At 42.2% G+C, this 21,835-nt stretch overlaps 1 protein-coding gene across 1 annotated transcript; it reads right to left on the bottom strand.

Moving 5' to 3' along the window:
- Nucleotides 1-2,254: 2,254 nt before the first annotated feature.
- LOC118849731 (putative DBH-like monooxygenase protein 2) lies at nucleotides 2,255-15,077 on the bottom strand. Its single transcript, XM_036758687.1, has 13 exons — nucleotides 14,790-15,077; nucleotides 12,459-12,605; nucleotides 10,024-10,185; nucleotides 8,899-8,982; nucleotides 8,095-8,262; nucleotides 7,796-7,898; nucleotides 7,400-7,566; nucleotides 6,272-6,363; nucleotides 5,865-5,961; nucleotides 5,645-5,704; nucleotides 4,509-4,639; nucleotides 2,845-2,959; nucleotides 2,255-2,485 (listed from the first exon to the last, which is right to left on the bottom strand). The coding sequence occupies exons 1-13, from the start codon at nucleotides 15,075-15,077 to the stop codon at nucleotides 2,255-2,257; spliced, it is 1,845 nt and encodes a 614-aa protein (XP_036614582.1).
- Between the last annotated feature and the right edge of the window lie 6,758 nt (nucleotides 15,078-21,835).

Here is a 21,835-nt window from a genome sequence, read left to right as displayed (position 1 = left end):
AATAGTTCAGTCAACTCTGAAAACAGATGTAAACTATAAATTGATGAATGTCTTACATCCCCCTTATTTTCATATATCTCCAGAGCACCCATCCAGTGCCATAGTCAGAGTTCTGGTGCTGGAAGGATGAGGACAATCGGGTTCCCTGTTACGAGAGCTCATGCCAGACCTTTGAGGATAACACCAACAATAAGCATACCATAGTTGCTTCTCAAGGGGTAGCTACTCTTTCTAGAGAAAACTAACAGAGACACACACTAAAGGGTGCCGAGGAGATATCAGTAGGGGCCCTGGAATTCAGAGGCACTGTCTAAGCACAGTAGAACTGAGCAAGTTGGTTGGAAATACTTTGATTTCAAAGTAGCTGATACCCTAAGGCACCTGTTTTGAAAACTACTGCCATGGACCTTCAAGGTTTCTATGATCCAAGAAGACTCCAGAGAGTGTTACCATCTTATATACATACATATTATACATACATATATACATACACACATATGTGTGTGCATATACATATATATATATATATATATGTGTGTGTGTGTGTGTATTTTTTCTTTCCCCCCTCTCCATCCCTCAATAAGATAATGGACCCAAGGTTAAGAAGCTCTGTTCTGCCTACACAGATACCTGTGAATTAGGCAAAGAGAGTTGATGGTCTTGTCTTAAAGCTTTAGTCTGAATTTCAATCTATGATAAAGCATTAAAGACTGGTGCACTGTTCTTTGGCCTTGACTTAATGAACTTTATGTACGAGAGGACGCATTTTAATTCTCCTGTATTTGTGATTACTCTTGAAGTCTTCATTAAATTAAATACCTTCTTCATATCCAGTGTAACCATTCAGTATGTAAATATTAATGTAGCAAGAGTCATGGGATGGAGACTGCACCTTAGATCTTTGTAATGGGCTGCCTGCTCTGGACCCTTGCTAAAGGACGTATGAGACCAGAGGCTGCTAGGATTGTCCTTGTACATGTCCTTGTGACTCAGTCTCATGTTGAGAATGATTGGAGACTGAGCTCAGAAAAGTCACCCACTCAGCAGTCTACATAAAGAGTGGTGAAAGGCCCTGCCACGGGGCAGCTAGGTGGCACAGTGAGTAGAGCACCGGCCCTGCAGTCAGGAGGACCTGAGATCAAATTTGGCCTCAGACAGACATATGTACTAGCTATGTGACCTTGGGCAAGGTACTTAACCTCAATTCTCCTGCCAAAAAAGAAAACCTGAAAGGCCCTGCCTTGCTTTTCCTCACTTTAAAGTGCTTTCTTGAGGGCTCTGACAGTGCTCCACTGGACCTGGTGGTGGGTGGTGGTGGATTTCTCTCTTAGGTATCAATGATCTTTAACACAATTTCCAGTTATGAGGACATACCAGAGAACTGTCCAGTAGCCTCTGGTTTCCCACAGGTCCTTTAACAAGGGACCAGAGGATGCGGAATGTTAGAAGGGGCCAGAGCACATGCTCAGTCCCATCATCTCTGTTGTGATAACAACTACATCTCAGGCTGAAAGGATATGGCTCATCTTATTGAGAAATGCTAGCACTAAAACATTTTTCTTTAAGGATTGATGTTCTCCAGTCAGGGAGCTCTGAATACCCAAGCCAGGGTGGGGTCTATGACTTTAAATGTTGTGTTTGAGCTATTAGGCAACTGATCTCTTTTGGCCCACGTGGCACTTGTGCGGAAAAGGTGGAGACATGGGCAAGGGACTTATATTTTGTTCTTAAAAGACTTCACATTTGAAGAAAACACCTAGTCCAGTCTTTTTACTTTGCAGATTGTGTATTTGGTACATCCCAGGGATACAGCTCCTTCTCTCTCTCTCTTCCTTGCTCTCCCCTCTAAGGAAGTGCCAATTAGAAATGGCCAGACAGTAAGAGGTGTTAGGGACGAGGTGTGGACAAAGTTTAACTCCCTTCCCCAAAATGCTATGCCCCCACACCACACTAGGACAACGAAGATCGTTCCTCCACTTCACTCCCTGATCACAGATTTATTCAAGAAACACTCAGCTCCTAGCCAGTGCATCCTGAGACTTTACTGGACGTACCTTCATCATTTCAGAACTTTTATTGGATAAAAGCCAAGCTCTGGTTTTGGGAGGGTTGTCACTCCATGTCAGAATCAGGGGAGGCATGAAGGGAAGGCTTTTTGTGGGGGAAGGGTAGAGGAGGAATTGTACAGGGTCAGTGGGGACAGGAAGGAGGTTTTTATGTATATGGCCTTAAGCATGGGAGTCTTGGGTGGCTCTCAGATTGTACCTTGGAGGGAAATCAGAAGCCAAGAAAAGCAACCCTGTAAGAGTAGGAGAGCAGTTAAGGGAACTGTAGGACTAGAGCCAGAGTGGATTGGAGGGGCAGCTCGGAATCCTGCAGGAGTCTTGTCTCCTGGCTCTACTTTGCCCCCTGAGGACTCCAAGCAAGGCCCACGGGGAGTAGGTAGGATGTCTGGAATGTGGCCTGTCTGATTCCTCACCATCTCCTGGGGACAAAGAGGAAGGGATAAGTGACCTTGAGAGAGATAGGGGCTGGGAGAAGAAGGAGGGGGAAGAGCCTTTTCTTTTCTTCTCTGTCCCCACCTTCCCTTTTTTCTAGGAGTTCTCAGCCAATCACTCACACCTTAGCTAGTGGCACTCTTCTCCTCCCCTCCCCTCCCATCCCACTAAGGAATGCAGCAAAAGTGATCACTGCAGGGCCCCACCCCTTTGGCTGCCCTCCCTCCTTTTTTCTCACAGCCTCCCATCCTCCAGTCCTTTTCTTTCCACTCTCATTTGTCATCCTCATGGTTTCCCACCCTACCCCAAACCTCAAAGGAGAGAGAGGTCCAGCTCGATTACTCACATCAATGGTCTTTATTATCACCACCTGGTCAGCCTCCTTGCAGGCTTTCTCTGCCTTCTTGATGGTTTCTGGTGTCCACTCAACATTATTCATGGCCATCATGCCCTCCATGGAGCTGTAAGAAAGGAGTGGATGGGGAGGGGAGGAGGAGAATGATTAGGAAAATGGACATGAAATTTTAAAAAAGGAGAAAACACAAGGTGAAAGGAATAGAAAAGAGCATTAGTCATAACCAGCACAAGAGAGAAGCAAGCTGGAAGGCCACCTAGGGTGGAACACTCATGAATTAGGACACAAATAGCACTTTTAATACAGGCATGCAGTTTTAATGCTATGAAATGGCATTCTCTGTGGCACGTAAGTATTTACTGGACATTAAGTCAAATCACATGTGCTAACGTGAAGACTCTGAACCTGGACAGGTACCACTGGAATTATTTATTGCTTTCAGCTGAGCTCCTGGAATTAGTTTAAGGGTAACTGACATTTCTAAGTAAATGGTAAGATGAAAATTGAGGCAGCAAGGTGGCACAGTGGATAGAACATTGGAGTTAGAATCAGGAAAACTCATCTTCCTGAGTTCAAATCCAGCCTCAGAAACTTACTAACTGTGTGACCCTGGATAAGTCATTTCACCCTGTTTGCCTCAGTTTTCTCATCTGTAAAATGGGTTGGAGAAGGAAATGGCAGACCACTCCAGTATCTTTCAAAGGAAATCCCAAAACAGGGTCACAAAGAGTTAGACATGACTGAAATGACTGAACTACAACAAGAAGGCAAGAATCCTCTCTTCCTAGACATCCCCCTGTACCCTCCCCCCCTAACAAGAAATGCTTTGGGCAATCAGCAGGATTTGTGACTTTTCAGAATTAGGAGCTCCCAGGGTGTGCGGAACTCATTTCACATATTCTGGAAGAGAGAGTGAGGCTCATGACTTTGGACAGCTCTGCCTCATTTAAATCCAATTCACTCGCAGGAGAAGACATCGCCCTCACAAAGTCTTCAGTCCCCTTCAAGAATGAAGGATGAACAACTACAAAACAGTAGGTTATGACTCAGTGTATGAGACCTAGAGTGTTACCAGAGGCACAGAGAGGTTTAACAATTTGCCCAGGGGCATATAGCTAGTTAGTAAGTGTCAGAGATGGGATTTGTACTCAGTTTTATCTTTCTCTAAGACTAACATTCTCCTTCACTATGGCCATGCTGCCTCTTTTAGAAATTCATATTTGCAGAAATTGTGCAAGCATTCATTTGTTGAGACACAATGAAAAGCCTATAGAAAGTTGGATGGGGAGAGAGAAAGAGATACAAAAACAGATAGATATGGGGCTGGATATGCTTGCATCTTTTAAAGGAAAACAAAGATTTTGATTAAGTCAAATGGTGCATGAGAATGTAGATATGAATAATTCATACAAAAGTACATATTCACTATGTTGCTGATATAATAAGTAAGGCTCCCAGAGCCAATTATTCTCATCTGTTTCTCAGAGTAGCCTTTGCTAACCCAAAATCCTTGTCTAGTGATGAAATTGCAGGGTACCGGTAATAAGAGAGGTAGGGAGAGCAGTTAGGAGAATACAGGCAGCCCAGAAAGTTCTCTGGGTCTCTAGCTCTTGGGGTGTTCCTCCTTCTCCTCCTCTTTTTCCAGGCATGCTTACTCCTCTGCTTCTTCTCCAAGTTCATGGGCCACATGGATGATGTCTGGGTACCCCATGCAGCTGGAGATGTTGTTCCGGGGATAGTAGAAGAGAAAGATGAGGCACATCTCATTAATGGTGCTTGGGCCACCCTAGAATAGGAGTGAGAGAACAGAAACAGAGGACAGAGGCAGGCAGAGACACATAAGGCAGAACTCTGATGAGGTAAGAAGCTTCCAGAAGAGCTCTATTTCTATCTTTTCTCTACAATAGAACCACCTCACCCCTTATTACTTTAACTCTGTATGTTAGTACAATGAATGCTTGGTATTGTGACTGTGAATCCCAGGAGCCATGAAAGGACCAGTGGTCTGGCAAGTCCAAGACTCACTGCCCCCAACTTCTGACCCTAGATGTAAGAAGGAGCAAAGCCTCAGGGGAAAAAGCATTCATATTGAATTACATAAGGGACTCCAGAGATCTTTTAGTTGAACCCCCTCATTTTATAGATGAGAAAACTGATGATTGATCTCAATCTGGTCTAGGGATAATTAATGAGTTAGAAAGCAGGATTGGGGGACACTCAGATTTAATCATGTATATATATATATATAGTTATGTGTTTGTGCATATACACATATACACATATGTTACATATATACATATACACATTATATGGTTACTAGGGTAAGGTCACAAAGACTTTATTCTACAGTACTGCAATGTAGAAGGGGCTAGTTGTATTTTTAACAGATAACTGAGCTTAACATTTAGTTAATAAGAATATTTAATTAAATTAGGAAGTTACCAAATCCTAGAATCATAGAGCTTACTCAAAGCGACAGAAGTGGTAAGTGTAGTGGACCCAGAATTCAAACTCAAGTCCTCTGACCCCTAGGATCACTTCCATTGTACCACACTATGTATGGGTTCCATTCCCCTACTAAGGGTTACCATCCCCAACAGCAGTTTTGAGGTACCTCAGTGTTTCAGCATCAGCATTATCATCTTCTGACCATAGGGCAATATCCTGGGATCTCTCCCTTCCCTTTGTCTCTTCAAGATGCCCCCTCTATAGCCATTTGTCTAACTGGCTTATTTAGTGATGCTCACCACAGGTGCTCAGATTTCTAGTTACAGCTCGGGAAGGAACTTACAAAGGTGAGCGTGGTACGATCGAGGGTCTGGTAGTGACACTCCACCAATATTTCATCTCCCTGCTCAGAATGAAATATAATGGAAGAAAATCAGCCATGCAAAAGAACAATAAGAAAGCTAAGAGCACTCTCAAGGCTTGGTTAGGTTGGAGTCATATATAACCCTTGGCTTTAGTTCTACTACTTGACCCTCTCCCTTTTCCACCCCCAAGGGTCCCACCATTTTGATTGTCACACGGTCCTTCAAGTCTCGAGTCTCTTGTAGGTTAAAGTCATAGGCATCATCTTTGCAGATAGTCCCGATCTGCTTTCCATTCCTATTGGGAATGAGTTTGGGGAAGGAAAGGAATGGGATAAAGAGATGAGAACAACATAGACAAAAAAAGCAATATAGGGGAGGTATTATGGAATTCCAGGGACACCTCTTGCCCATAACACAAATAGAATCTTGAATCCAATCCAATGCCTTCCCTGTACATTAATCCTCAGTATGTATACCCCCATCCCACTCAACTGTACTACAGAGGTCTCTGCCTATTTCTATTCTCACAACTACAATGACCCTACAGAAGAGAATTACTCTTTCTCCAGAAATCCTATGTTGCAGAAGTAACTGCCTACACTTACCTGTATTGCACAGCCTGCAAAGACCGCCCTGCTAGGTGAGTGTGCAGAAGATAACCGTAAACTTGGATGTCAGGCACAGGAGTCCCATTCATCTGCAACGTGGAGGGAGAAGGGCATCTGACTCTACAAACCCAACCCCATGTGGGGCTTCAACCTAACTTCCTGCATATAATTATGAGTAAGTCACTCTATCTCTCCTGACCTCAATTTCCCCATCTATAAAATGTGAGAGTTGGGGCAGCTAGGTGGCGCAGTCAGTAGAGCACCGGCCCTGGAGTCAGGAGGACCTGAGTTCAAATCCGGCCTCAGACAATTGGCACATGTACTAGCTGTGTGACCTTGGGCAAGTCACTTAACCCCAACTGCCCTGCCAAAAAGCAAAAAAAAAAAAATGTGAGAGTTGGACTGGATGATCTACAAGGACTCTGCTTCTATAAAATTATATGGGAATAAGGAACTGAACCTGGGCACATATAAATGAATATTGATATACAGATTTCCTGGATGAGAAAATTCAACAACTTAGATCCTTAGAGAGTTATCTAGAATGAGATGTTAATTGACTTGCCCAGGGTCACACAACTAGTATGTGCCAGAAGTAGAACTCGAACTCATGTCATCCTGGCTCTGAGGCCAGTCATTTCTCAACTTGTCATGTTGGCACTCTATCAAAATTCTATGGTATGATTATAATAATTCACATTTCCATAGAACTTTAAGGCTTAAAAATCACTTTCTTCATAATAAGTTTATAGTGTCATCAGACTCATTTTACAAATAAAGAGACTGAGGCTGTATTTGGTGAAATGATTTGCCTGGCCGCATAGCTTTTACACATTTATCCCCGGTTTCCCAGCAATGCTTATGCCTTACTAGATTCTCCCTTCATTTCCAATGCCTCCCTGCTCTTAATTTGGCTGCAAAATACCACACTATCCACATACCTTTCATTTACTCTCTTCTTGCTCCCCAGACATCACCAGACACCTCATTTCCAAAATGCATATCTTGTTTAAAGTTTTTGGGCCAAAGGTGGTGGTAGGGTTGTGGGGAGGGACAATTTATAAGACAGAGGGCAGCTCTGGAGTCTCAAGGAGAGAAGAGGTAGTGAGAGGTTCTTAGCCTCACCTCCTCAAACTTCTCAGTCCTACAGAGCCCATAGGACATGAAAGACTCTGCTCTTGGTGGTATGAAGTGGATGGGGAACGTAAAGAATCCAAGCTGAAGAACTCCCATGTCGTATTTGCGCAGGATAGGGGTGAAATAAACTCGAATCCCTGAAGAGTCATACACACCTGGCCAAAGAAAAGCATACTTGCTGGAAAGTGGGGGCCAAGTTGCCAAATGAACAGAGAAAAGTTTAGTTGGGGAAAGGGAAGGTCCGAAGAAGAGAAACAGGGACTGGGGAAGAGCTAAAGGTTGCTCACAGGGGCCCTCACTGACATACTTTCCAGGCTCCCAAAAGGAATTAACCTGCCCCCATCAGTTGCTCCTTTCCCATCCATCCCTACCCTACCCACTCACCAGCAATATTGTGGAAATTGCTGTAGTGAACCTCTAGCCGGATCCACTGGGGGTCCATAGGAGTCCCAATGGAAATGCCCACATCATCTGGAAACTGGTAACTCTGGGGTGGGAGGGCATACGTATAATAGTGAGAGCTAGGTGGAGACATCTAGGTCTCTGATTCTTCCCCAGGAGCTTTAGCTTCAAGTACTCTCCCTCCCTCCCATCCTCCAATTCCTTTGTGTACCCAGCCTCCCAGATATTGCAACTACATGCCCTCCTTCAAGCCAACTATTTCCTAACCGTCCCGGACTTACAGTGCCCCCAACAGCCCAGCCCACGATCACTTGAGAGCAGAGGGAAAAGGCAGGGTCAGCACCATAGCAGTCACTGATGCCTGTGGGGAGGGCACTGGCATTGCCACAGGCATAAACCAGGATGTGGTGCACCATCGTCTCATTGTGGTTGATCAGCTTTGGCCCAAACTTGGGGTAAAGGATTATGAAGGAGATGAGTGAGAGTGTTACTTCCATCTCAGTCTTAGTCTGTTCTTCCCCTCCCCTCACCCTGAAGCAAGAATCTGGTCAAGACTAAATCTATTTCTCATTTTCCATCATTTCAAATCCCATATTGCTCCTTCCTTTTATGGAACTTTTAGACCAGAGTTGGCAACTTTCTCATTCACTATCATGCTTTATTTTGCATGATAATTATTTGTCTATGGATCTTACCTCCTGAACTACTCAACTGTAAATTCTTTGAGGGCAAGGATCCTGTCTTATTTATCTCTTAGAAAGCATTGTGCCTTCTGTAATGGATAAAGTTCTGATATCAGGGTATTTCAAAATATGACCTGCCTTTCATTCTTTGGCAGTGATTAATCATAATATACAATTTGCTTAGCCATTAGTACTTGTAACATGGAATATTGCTATAGAGTATCCAATCCCCACTTTCTTAAAATGGGCCTATAAACCATAATGCATGGATCTGGGAACCTGGACTCACTCTATATTTTTAACCTAGGCTGATTCTCTTCCTTCTCCTTATATCCCAGGTCTAGTACCTCCCTCCTCCTCAATCCTTTGACTTTTCCTTCACCCTCCCCACCTTGGCTTCACCTTATAGATGTGATGCTTCTCCTTGACGATGGGCAGGGGAAGAAAGGTGCAGGCATAAGTGGTGTCATCTTCAGGTACAAGGAACTGGGTTGGAGACAAAGACATTTAGTTGAGGTGGGGGCATGCAGCTGAGACCTGAGAATGGGGTGAGGAGCTTTAGAATGGTTGAAAAACAAGGGATAGGGCTTTCTCTGTTAATATCATGGGGTATGACAAGAGCTCAGGATTTTGAATCTGAGGGCATGTATTTAAATACTATTAGTGTATCCTTGGAAGAGTCATTTAATCTTCCTGTGAATCCATTTCTTCATCCATACAATGAAGACATTTAACTTGATTGTCTCTGATATCTCTTCTAGCTTCACATCCCATGGTCGTAGGTCTTAAGGTCCTCTACAGCTGAATGGAGAAATGCAGGGTCCAACTGAGATCATAACCAATGGACCATGCCAAACCTGAATTATAATCAAGACTTTCAACTTTTGATCAACTCTAAGGAGATGTCCATTTGTAACATATGGTATGCATCATGGGATGTGTGTTTGGGGTGGTATGGTAGGAAGGATAGGAGGGACCTAACTGGTCTAAAGTTTGACCTCCTCTTGGGGAAGATTCTGTTGGGTGAAGAAATTCAAAAGCTAATTGAAAGATGAGTAAAATATTACGATTGGAGAACTGAGAGTTAAGGAGGCGTGTTTGTGAGATTATGGAGGAATTAAAGTATTTAGTGTTTATCGACTTGATTTTGCTTCCTCATTCATTGGCTGAAAATAATTATTTTCAATTTATACCAACTCCCTTAATACTATAATGACTATGTGCCCTAGATTTGATTCCTAGAAATCAAAGGGTTTATGTTTAGGGAATAAATAAAAAAAAATCATACACAGTCTCTTTCCCACTTTCATTATTCTCCATGTCCTGCTTCTTTTCTTTTCTATTCCTCCATCTCCCATTTCTAGTCTCTTATAGTTCTTTTGTACTTCCCTTTCCCCCATGCCTATATGTGCCTCTTATCTCCTTTCTGGGACCAGAGTGGTGTGAAGACTTGGAAAGTTTAGGGGTGGGGAATTGGAAGATTGGTAGAGGCCAGGGCATAGACATTTAAGTGGAAATGTCTCTCACATCAGTGATCTCCAAGTCATGAATGTAAGAGATTGCAGGAGCATCAAGATCATCAGGATGGATAATTTGCAGCAGAAAAATAGACTTGACAAAGGTGCGCTCCCTCTCCAGCTTCACTGTGTCATCCAGACCATAAGCTGCCAGGACCCGGATTGTGTCGCTCTGGCAAAGGGAACTGAGAATCAGCAGAGAAATACGAAGGACATCCCTCACTAGCAATCATCATACACTTAGATAAACACAATTGCCATGTACATTTAACGCAGCTCCCACCCAAGAGTGGTAGGTGATGGATAACTCTGTGCAGCATGCTCCATATGGAGGGAGATAGACATGACTTCTTCAGAAAAGACCCCCATGGGGAAAGAAACTGTAGACATGAAGTTGGCTCCTCAACATGTCCCTGATCTCTGCTTTTCCTCCCTAGAGACTTTGGAGTCAGTACTTCTCCTTCCTTAAGATTGTGTATTCTTTCTTGATCAGAGTTAAGATCTTACCTGGCTCTCAGCTAAAGAATTCATTTACCCTTGATCTCAGTTTTATTCTAGTCTACATTACTTCTCTGTTTTTTTTTTTTGTTGACTGTTTGGCTTGGATAAAAGGGTTAACTATTCTTTGTGCAGATCTATTGTGTAAGCAGTATTTGGTGGGAAGGGGCTAAAATGGTCAACCTAAATTTAGGGCTACTCCCCAATCCCTTTAAGAGAGAGTGCTCATCAGTGCCTCTTTTGTCCTGAACTTTGTACTTCTAGACCAGATCTATATTTTAAGCATGGAAAATATAATTCTAGTTGGGTAAGGATGGCAATGGTGGCCCAGGAATGCTAGTACTAGAACCTGGAGCTTGGAATCTGGAGCTTGGAACCTGGAATCTGGAACCTGGAGTTAGGAGCCTGGAGCCTGGAGCCTGGAGCCTAGAACCTGGAGCCTGGAGCCTGGAGCTTAGAACTTGGAGCCTGGAGCTTGGAGCCTCAGTAACCCCAGCATGTTACATATGCAGAGAACTACTTATATCGCATTCTAATGAGAGCAGGCTGGGGACCCCAGGTTCAGCATGAACAAAGACAGTTATGGGAGACATAATTACGTAGTTATTCCTATTATAAGACAGAAATCTGGTCTTCTCCTCAGATCATTAGTTTCAAGAGCTATGGCTACATTCCACTTACAAAATGCAGTGACATCAGTATCGGAACCCTGTAGTCATCAGTGGTAACAGTTTGTACATCACCTATTGGAGGCATTTGTATACCAGGATGTATGCCTATCAGTTTCCTTCTAAAGGAACTGCTTTGGGGTCAGTAAGTCTTCTTACGACTTCCTCACCTCCACGTACTGCTGTGACATAGGCCTCATTCCTGGAATTTTTTCCCTCTTCATTTCTGCCTCTTGGCTTCTCTGGTTTTCTTCAAGGCCCAGCTAAAATTCCACCTTCTGTAAGATAGCTTTTCTAATCCCCTTAATGCTGGAGCATTTCCTCTAAGATTAACTCCAATTTATCCTATATATGGTTCAGCTGTAGGTAGCAATCTGCGTATTGTCTGCCCCATTAGACTGTGAGCTCCTTGAGAGGAGGGAAAGTTTTTCTGATTTTCTTTGTATTTCCAGCACTTACCACAGTGCCTAGCACTTAGTAGGTACTTCATAAGTTACTGTCAACTTGACTTACAAGCCAAATACTGTTAGAGACAGGAACAAAGAGTGTACAGCTTAATGGTGCTACTAGGGCCAGCGTGCCCTTTTACTGTCAGCTTGCTGGTGGTAAAGACTTTGCCACTGGGTCTCTTCACAGCAAAGGCAGGTGCAGCTCAGATTATATCTCTCTGTGCCATCCATGAGCTGCAGCTATACATGTAGATAACCCTTGTGGGTACACTTATCTTACACATGAATGCACACACATTAAATAAAAGGCAAGTCTCTTCCGAGTCTACACCTGTTCTGCACAGGTTCCTCCCAGAGAGTTCAGCAGGGAATGAAAATAGGAACATAGATTTTGGAGCTGAAAGGGTAGGCCATATAGTGTAACCCTTTCATTTTACAGATGAGAATACTGAGGCCCATAAGTGTAAAAAAAGACTTGCCCAAGGTTATACAGCTACGAAGCGATAGAAATGGGATTTGAACCCCAGTTCTCTGCCTCCAAAATCTACTGCTCTTTCCATTGTACCGTGCTGCCTCCCACACATGAGGCTCTAGCCATAGAAGGGATTGAGAGGATGACAGAAGGGTCTGACTAGTACAGGGACAGTGAAAAAGTATCCCTAGAAAACATGAGAGGCTGAGAATGCTTTGGATTCTGACCTGATTTAGGAGTGATTCCAGGTCCCTAAGGGGAAGGAGACTTTGGAGAAAATATTGCAGGCTTCAAATTTGGAAAAATTGGTCTCCACCCACAGATACCCCCTACCCTCCTCTCCCTCCTCTTTTATTACTGTGATGTCTCCATCATGGGAGTCACAGGAGCGGAAGGGCCGGGAGAAACGCATGGTGGTGTAAACAGCATCTTCTGTCAGCAATTGCAGCTCTGCATCTTGGCTCCCATCTTCCTCCAGAGTGTCATCATCTACCAAGTGCTGGTCCTGCCATGTGGGAAAAAAGATTATAAGCTTCTTGAGGACAGGGAATCATGCCTTATACCTACAGGTATTCTACATTTTGCATTTAGAGTCTTGATTTCAAAGAAAGTAGCCAAGGATTCACAGAATCATTGGTTTTAAGATCATAGATTTGGAGCAGCTGAGTATAGCCATTCACTGTATCATAGGACTTCAAAGGTCATCTATTCCAGCTCCCTCATTTTATAGATGAGGTAATGGAGGCCCAGAGGGATTAGGTGATTTGCTCAAGACTACTGAACTAAGAAGTAACAGAGCTGAAGCGATCTTAATATTTGAATCCAACAACCCCTCTCCATTTTACAGATTAGGAAACTGAGCCCTAGGTTGGTGAAATAACACATAGGTCCCTTTAAAAATATACCTTTTTTACCAATTGCATGCAAAAACATTTTTTAACATTCATTTAAAATATTTTTTGAGTTCCAAATTCACTTTCTCCCTCTCTCTTTTCCCTCTTCCCTGAGATGATGTAGATTATATATGTGTAATCATGTAAAATCTATTTCCATATTAGTTAGGTTGTAAAAGAAAACACAGGTTAAAAAAAAGCCATGAAAAAGTAAAGAAAGTGAAAAAATAGTATGCTTAGATCTGCATTCAGACTCCATCAGTTCTTTCTCTGTAGGCACATAGCATTGTTCATCATGAGTTCTCTAGAATTGTCTTGGATCATTGTATTGCTGAGAATAGCTAAGTCATTCAAAGTTGATCATAAAATATTGCTATTATTGTATACAGGGTTCTCCTGGTTCTGCTCACTTCACTGTAGGTCCCCTTTTATAAGGTTATGCAAAAGATGCACCTTTTGTCAGACCATATGTAATAAATCTGGCTTCTTGAGATTGTGGCTCCTCTACTTATAGTTAATATGGCTGCTAGGTGATGCCATAGTGCATAGAATGCCAGATCTGCAGTCAGGAAGGCTGAAGTTCCTGAGTTCAAATTTGACCTTGGATGTTTATTAGCTGTATGACCCTGGGCAAAGTCACTTAATCCTGTTTTTAAAATGAACTGGAGAAGGAAATGGCAAATTACCCCAGTATCTTTAATGACTGAACAACAACTTATAGCTAATTCAGAGCCTCACACACACTGAACATTCAATAATGATTATTTTTCAGCCAGATATATATCTATCCTCTGGTAATGATGCCCCTGTGTTCTTTCTTCTTCCTCACAAATTCCTCACAATACCATTGAAATTCTACTGAAAGGTTCTCATTTCATGATTTGGATTTCGATAGAACCAATGGGACACCATAGAGTACATTCCCTGTTTTTGCACAGGAACAAATTGGGGGCCAGGGAGATAAATTGGCTTGCCCAGGGTTAAACAGAAAGCAAATGGTAGAGATGGAATTTGGACACAAATCATGTGACTCTGTACCACGTGTATTCTTTCTACAGCATTCCTGTGTGTCCCTAAGTGAACAAGGATCACAGAATATTAGAATTAGAAGAACCAGAATAGAAGACTTTCAAGTCCACTTTCCAGAAGAAATAGAGGCATAATGGGCTTAAGTGATTTATCTTAGGTCTCCTGACTTCCAGTGCAATTCACTTCCCGCTATATGATATACAGCTATAAATAGATACATAGATTTGGACATTGGTTTGACTTTATGTCCTGCCATTTAGTAGCTTCAAGTCCCCACTGGACAGATGACCACTTTAATTCTCTGAATCTCAGGTTTCTTAACAGCCATATCAAGAGATTTTTACTAAACGATGGTGAAATTTCTTCCATCTTTAATGACCTATCATCCTTTGTATGTCTTTCTTGACATACACAGGAATATTCCAAGGTAGGTCCAGGTGTAAACATTGGTGCTGGAAGCAAGAAGCTTCAGGAAAACTCCCATGAGAGTTGATGAGGCACATGCCCAGAGTCAAGGATATAAAGTAAAACCTACATGTAGTATCTGGCACATAGTAGGTGCTTAATAAATGTTTATTGACTGACTGAATGACTACACACTTTACTATTTCCCGATGGGGATATAGCACTGGCAGCCTGATATTCTTGGGATATGTCTGGCTATTTTTTATGGTCTCCCTTCCATCTTGTGGGATGCCCAGAGCTGGCCATTCCCTAGTAAGTTACCCTCATCCCTAGGGGAGAAGAGAATCTATAACTAGACTCACCGAGAAGTAGACAGTCCCATTGGGCAGGACACCTCCAACCACCAGATCAGCCCCCACATTAGTGTAGCGATTAGTGACACCAAGGCCCACCCAGCCAGCTGTCCGGACCTGCAGATCAAAGGTGATGACCTCAGTTTCAATATCAAAGTCCCAGCGTAGATATATGACATTGGATGGGTCAAGGAATCTCGAGTAGCGAAGTGGGGATTTGGGGCCATGGGGGATTCCTACAGCAGGAACAGTCAGGGGCAAGAAGAGGAGTAGCCTGGGAAGGAGGATACAAGGCATGTCTGTTGGGGCCTGTGGCATCTCTCTTGCAGATAGGCAGCCTGGATATATCTGGTTTATATATGTCTGAAGATATTTAGGCACTATGCCACAGGGGAGGAACAGGATGTAGTCTCCTGGGATCTGATTATCCTGTGGGCACGGGGAAGGTGCCACTTACATAATCCTGATGTGAAGAAGTACCCAGATTGGGGCCTAAACACAAGAAGACAGATAGGGTCCAGACTCCAGAGGAGGGGGCTGGCAAGGAGTCATGGGGGTAGTGTAGGTAGAACATTCACAAAGCACATCCTTTTTTAGATCTCCGGGTTTTCCTCACACCACCCCATTCAGATCCCGGCACCCTAGCCATGAAGCTTTGCAGAAAAGAAAGTTTGGACAAGTCAGAAGCATCTTTTCAGTACATATAAGTGTGTCCATGTCACAGCAGTACACATGGAATCAGTTTTCCCCCAAAGATAAGGACAGCTACTTTATTGTGTGGGGAGAAGGAGGCACAGGAAGAAGGTATGGATTCACAAAGACAATTCAGGAGTTTAGTTTCAAAGTGCAGCATAAACTCTATAGGAGGAAGAGAAGCTAAGGGGAGGTGGACAGACTGTGATAATCATCTCCCATAGGATCCTCACAGGCTAATCCCTGGGCTGTGTTAAGGTATAATCAGCTTGAAGGAAGAGGACAGCTGGGGCTGGGCTGGCATTCAGCACATTTGTGTGGATGGAGGGGGGAAGAGGAGGGCAGGACAAATTTATAATCAAGGGAGTGGGAAGCACAGCAAACCCCAGGACCTTCCCCTAGCTCCCACTCTCCCCTCCCACGCAACCCTTGGTAAACCTCTCCCCCAGCTAAGAATTCTGGCCATCACATACCTATCAGAAATTTTGATTATTCAATCAATTCTTTCATGGGATCGTAGATGTAGAATCGGAAGGGAATTTAATCTTACTTTCTTGTTTTACAGATGAGAGGTTATGTGATTTACCCAAGTGATGCACTCCAGTGGCAAAGCTGGGATTTGAACCCAGGTCCCTGGATCCTTATTTAACAGTCTTTCAAAGTGCATTCACATAGAAGTTATTCAAATTTTTTTTCAAGTTCACTGTTTTGTTAGAAATGAAAGAAGCAAGCATTAATTTGATATTTTATATTTGATTCCATTCTGTAATTGAATCTTTTTTGTAACCTCATTCTCTTTTTACAATAACTTCAACCTCTTCTTTGTCTCTGAGTGAAGAAGCTCATGAGTTCAAAAGTTCAGTCTTTATCTCTCAGAGTTAAAAGCCAAGAGTTTAGCTTCCCTATCGATCACTTTGAAATGAAAGAAAAACTCTGAGCTAAGTTTAGAGGTGCAATACTCTCAGAAAGCACTCTAAGGGAATGGACATCTCAGTACCACCTGCAAATCCCTGTGTGCTTGTTATTTCTCATCACTCTAGCTCCTGAGAAGTGCCATGGCAACTGTGTGCTAGCCTTGAGAGTGGGCAAGTTGACCTTCTTCCAACCTAGGCCCAATTAAAAGTGGTATTATCCTATTCCCCGGTGCCAGGGAGTCTACTTTCCTGGTCCACTCTCAATGACTTTGGGATGCAGCTGAATCCAAGCATTCTTTCAAGACAGTTTAGGGATGGCCCTGATCCCACCTGCGTGTACGTTAACATAGTCAATCATGATTGTTTGCACCCATGATACCAGCCAATTATATGATTTTTTGTTCTGCTTTTTGTTCTATGCTTACAAAAATGAGTTGCACCTTCAGTTCTGGGCCTTTACCATAAACTCAGGAAGCTATTACATCGGTTAGTTTCTTGCCCTACTAATAAATCTTATCTTGCTCAGAACGAGAGAAAGGAAGGTGGGAAGGATTAAGCATGTATGTTTGAAACATAAAGGAACATGGTTAATGAACAAGTAAAGAAGTTTAGGAGGAGAAAATGAAGGAAACGAGAAAAGGTATGGATCTATGGAAGGGTTTTTAAAAGAAGGAAGAATGTTTAAGTGTATTGGGAAGAATGGTTTGAGGGAAATTTTGATTTTGTTGAAATAAGAAGGGTGCAAGACACATTATGTGTTTATTTGTTGGGATCTATAGTAATAAAAAGCGCAACTTGAGTTCCCTGTCTCCAAAGCAGGGAGAGAAGAATGCAATGGGTGGGGACAAGGTTTGGTCAAGTTCTTTCGTGAATTTAGAGTAAACGAGAAAGATTATGGGAGCTGGGAGTGAACCAATAGCAATGAGTTCTTTTTGAGATTTTAAACGTTGCCATTAGAAATTATAAGACCCAGATTTGACTTGATTGAAATATGTCCTCAAACTAAATCAGAATGTGCTTTTAAGTGTGCTTCTCAAATGGGATGATGAGGATAGATTAGAAATTAATATGACTGCCCCTTTTACATCTTTGGCAGTGGATTAACTGAAAATAGTGGGCTTTATTATAATATGAAATGTTTGGAATAAACAGCCCTTGGGAAAAAATAATAATGAAACAAAAATTGTGATTCTGTATGATACCATTTGGGAAATAGATCCTGGTGTGATTGAATTTATTCTGGTTTCATTTATAAGTGGGGTATATCCTCCTAGTGGGACAATTATGACAAGTCAGAATTTATTCTAGTATTTGCCATTGATACAGTGTTGGGAGAATGCACGGATCAGGGAATTTGTTCACTGTGTGGTCTTATAACAAGTTATGCCATCTTACCAATCGGTAACATGCATAAAGATAGTGCTTAATCTAAATTTAGAAATAATGTTAGAAAAATACATGTCCTTTTAATCTAGATTCTTTTGAAGTTATGGATTCACTTGTTAAAAGAATGATTTGAAAATGTTTAAAAACTGTTCATTTGGAAACACAATAGATAACTTTCTATATATATGTATACACACACACATATATATATGTATGTGTATATATATATTTCTTACTGTGAATTTGATATAGCAGAAATCTCTTTAAGGTGTCCTCATCTGTGAAATGCAGACATTCTAAGATCTTACTTGGTCTCCCTCTGGAATAAGGGTATGAGGTATTTTAACAATAATGACTTATACTCTTTGGCCCAGTATATTTTGAGTTGTCCTAAAAATAACACTTGTGAATTTAAATTGAGAAAAGTGTGCGTGTGTGTGTGTGTGTGTGTGTGTGTGTGTGTGTGGTGATTTTTACTGTTTCATTGAGCTATTTAATTTCACTTGCCCTATGTTTATGCTACCCGTTTGCTGGTGGGGTCTTTAATGAAATGTGTTTTGTACTAATGCCTTTCCAACCTATGAGGAATTGGGAATCTAAAATACACTTGTGATAGACTATTTTTTTAAAATGAAGCTAATTTGAAAATGCATTGACTAAATTAATGTCATCTGATTAGTAATGAATCTTGTTTCATGCTCTAAATTCATGATACTGTGAATTGCTGTTATTGTTTCTAAATCATCTTGTACTGTAAATTCTGAGAAACCTTTGTTTAAGACATGCTGTTAATAGAATGATAAAGATTGTGTCGTTGAATAATTTAATTCCTTTTGATTTGGACACTGTGAAATTATTAGTTATGTTATTAAAGGCTGGGGAAGTTAGGTGGCACAGTAGATAGAGCAGTGGGTCAGGAGTTAGAAAGACCTGAGTTCAAATGTGATCTCAGACACTCACTAGCTCTGTGACCCTGAGCATCTCATTTAACTAAATTTTCCCGTTTCCTCTTCTGTGAAACTGATCTGGAGAAGGAAATGGCAAACCACTCCAGTATCTTTGCCAAGAAAACCCCAAATGGGGTCACAAAGAGTCAGACGAGACTGAAAACGACTGGACCACAAAAGTAGAGTATTGTCATAACATGAGACCTATCAAGTATTTAAGGAAGAGGCAGATTAGAATAAGGCAGCTGCTGGGCAGGCAGTGACCTTGAAAGAATCAAATTATCAGGACATAGAGATAACGTGAGGTTCAAGAAATGGAGACATGTTGATCCCAATCTGTGCTTGGGATTAAGGCAGGGGAAGTGAGAGGAGAAAAAGGGTTGGCTGGCCTTGAGAAAAAGACAGGGACAAGCTCCTTGATCTTCCAAGCTGGTCTGGAGGCCAGGATTATCAGAGGAAGAAGAGCAATGTGTATGTGTGTTGTATGGGGGTGGGGATGCAGTATATGGAGGTTGGGAGAGCTGTGGATGTAGAGACCTATGAGAAAATGAGAACCTTCCTTCCCCTGTGTCCCTGGATCCCTCCTCCCTCCTTGTTCTCCTGCACCTCCTTCTTCCTTCCACTTTCCTTCCCTCCTTCTGCCTCCTCCCTCCCTCCCTTCCTTCCTTCCTTCCTTCCGTCTTTCCTTCCTTCCTTCAGTTCTGCCTCCCTCCCTTCCTCCTTCCTTCCTTCCTTCCTTCCTTCCTTCCTTCCTTCCTTCCTTCCTTCCTTCCTTCCTTCCTTCCTTTCTTCTTTCCTTCTTTCTTCCTTTCTTTGCCCTCTCCCCCCACACTATAATTTCAGCTCTCTGGCTGTTCTTCGTATGTGACACTCCATTTCCCACCTGCATGCCTTTGCAATATATAATATATCCAAAATAGAATACATTGTATTTCCCCCAAAACATTCCTTCCTCCAAATTCCATCCTATCCAATTCTCCAAGTTCAGTCGTAGAGTTATTTCATTTTCCTCACAATTGACTTATTCTGTTTTATTTTGTAATATTTTTTATTCCTCCCATCCCAACCCTTATAGAATGGATACCTTCCTTAGAGTCCCCTGGGAATATCTCCAGGTTCCATGTTCCAGAGTAGAAGATCCCAGGACTCAGTCCCATAATTATGGTCTTCTATCCCAGATACTGTAAGCAGAAAGTCCCCCCACCCCCAGCCCCACCAGTTCTCTTTGATATGTGTCATTTTCTCTAGTCTAGACAAAGCTATCTAACCGTACTCCCTTTCATAGCCAAACTGCCAGATGGAGGTGAGCTACGTTTACCTGCCTCTATTCCTTCCTTTCATTCTACCTCCTTTATGACTCACATTTCACAATCCCTTGCAATCTGGCTTCTTACCCCACTTTCAACAGAAATTACTCTCTCTAAGGTCATTGTGAGTGTCTCAACTGTTAAATCCATGTAGTGAAATGAGTGTTGGCCTTGGCATCAGAAAGACCTGAGTTGAATGCAACTTAGATCCTTGTGAACTATGTGACCTTGGGCAAGTCATTTACCCATTTCTAGTCTCAGTTTCCACATATGTAAAATGAAGAGGTTGGGCTCAATGATCTCTAAGGTCCCTTCCAGAAGTAAATTAATGATGTTATAATCCTATGATGCTCCCTTAACTTCTCTGATGCTGTTTTGTTTTGGGTTTCCTCCATCCTAACTGCCCCTTATCAGTCTCCTTTGCTTCATCATTATCCATCTCCTACTCATTAAAAGTTGGTGTCCCTCAAAGCTCTGCCCTGGGTCTTTCCTCTTCTCCCTCCTCATACTTATATGTTATCTCATGAGCTCCAAAGGATGCAATTAACATCTCTGTACATATAACTTACAAATCTATACATCCAGTCATAATTTTACTCCTGAATTCTGTATCACTGGCTGACCACTGGAAATCATGATAGGTTATTATATTTCCCCTCAAGCATTCGTTCCTCCAAACTTCCTTATTTCTCTTGGTGGTCCCACCATCCTTTCTGGTAACATAAGTTCATAATCTTGGAATCTTTATTTTTTCTTCTCTCTTATCATTCATATCTAATCAGTCACCTGGCTTTTTATATTCTACAGCTACAAAACATTTCTTGTGTCTGTCCCTTCTTCTCTACACATATGGTTATTGTCCTCATTCAGATGCATAACCTCTCACCCTAACTATTCCAATAGTTTCCTGATTGACACATCTACCTCTAGCCTCTCTACACAGTTTCCAATTATATTACTAAACCACCGGTGTTATGAGAATAGTCTGACTCAGTCCAGTCACCTGGTAGTAGTTTGAGTCAGAAATAGGAATGAAATTAGGCAATCTTGAGTCACCCAACAGTTGACAAAAGATGTCACTTAGCCATAGCAGAAGAAGGACTTTTGGAATAGGGAAATCATTTTTATTTAGAGTGAAGCACTGATTTAGAGCACAACAACTTTGACAGGGGAACTTTTCATTTTTATCTTTATAACACTAGTGCCTGCAGAGTACCTTGCACACAGTAGGCATTTAATAAGTATTTGTTGAATTGAATGAAATGCCTGATTGTCTGGAAGTAGCCTATCTTGGTCTTTTCTTTGTCTTACCATCACTCTAGTCTTACTAGCTATATTATCCCTTCCAATGTTTTTTTCTCTGGTAATTGCCTCCCCTCTCTGCCTTGACTTCCTGACACACATAGAAGCCTACAAATCAGGATGTTTACCTGTGTGGTGGAGACAATCTCTCCATTTACCACCAGAAGGGCTTTTTCTTCTATCCTCCATATTTGCCCTGAAGTTCCCAAGGGTTACACTACTTTGGTGGGGACAGAGAGGAGATGGAAGAGGGGTGGCAGAATTCTTAGCAGATACAGAGTCACAGTCACAGAAAGAATGCACAAAATAAAAGTTTATGTTGAAATTCTTCATGAGCTAGGACATGGTTGAGCAGTGTAGGAGGTTTATGGGTATAGGAGCAGGTGAGACAAGTAGGTGGGAAGTTTTAGGGAGAAATAAGTAGTTGGAATGGGGGAGAGATTGGGGTGAAAATGGAGAAGAGTAGAGGGGTTGGGTTCTCTAGGAGCAAAGGTGACTCTGATAAT

This window comes from Trichosurus vulpecula, chromosome 5 (assembly GCF_011100635.1).
Source record: "Trichosurus vulpecula isolate mTriVul1 chromosome 5, mTriVul1.pri, whole genome shotgun sequence".
NCBI lineage: Eukaryota > Metazoa > Chordata > Mammalia > Diprotodontia > Phalangeridae > Trichosurus > Trichosurus vulpecula.
The sequence above is the reverse complement of the archived record's forward strand: the minus strand, read 5'-3'. Positions and strand labels throughout refer to the sequence as shown.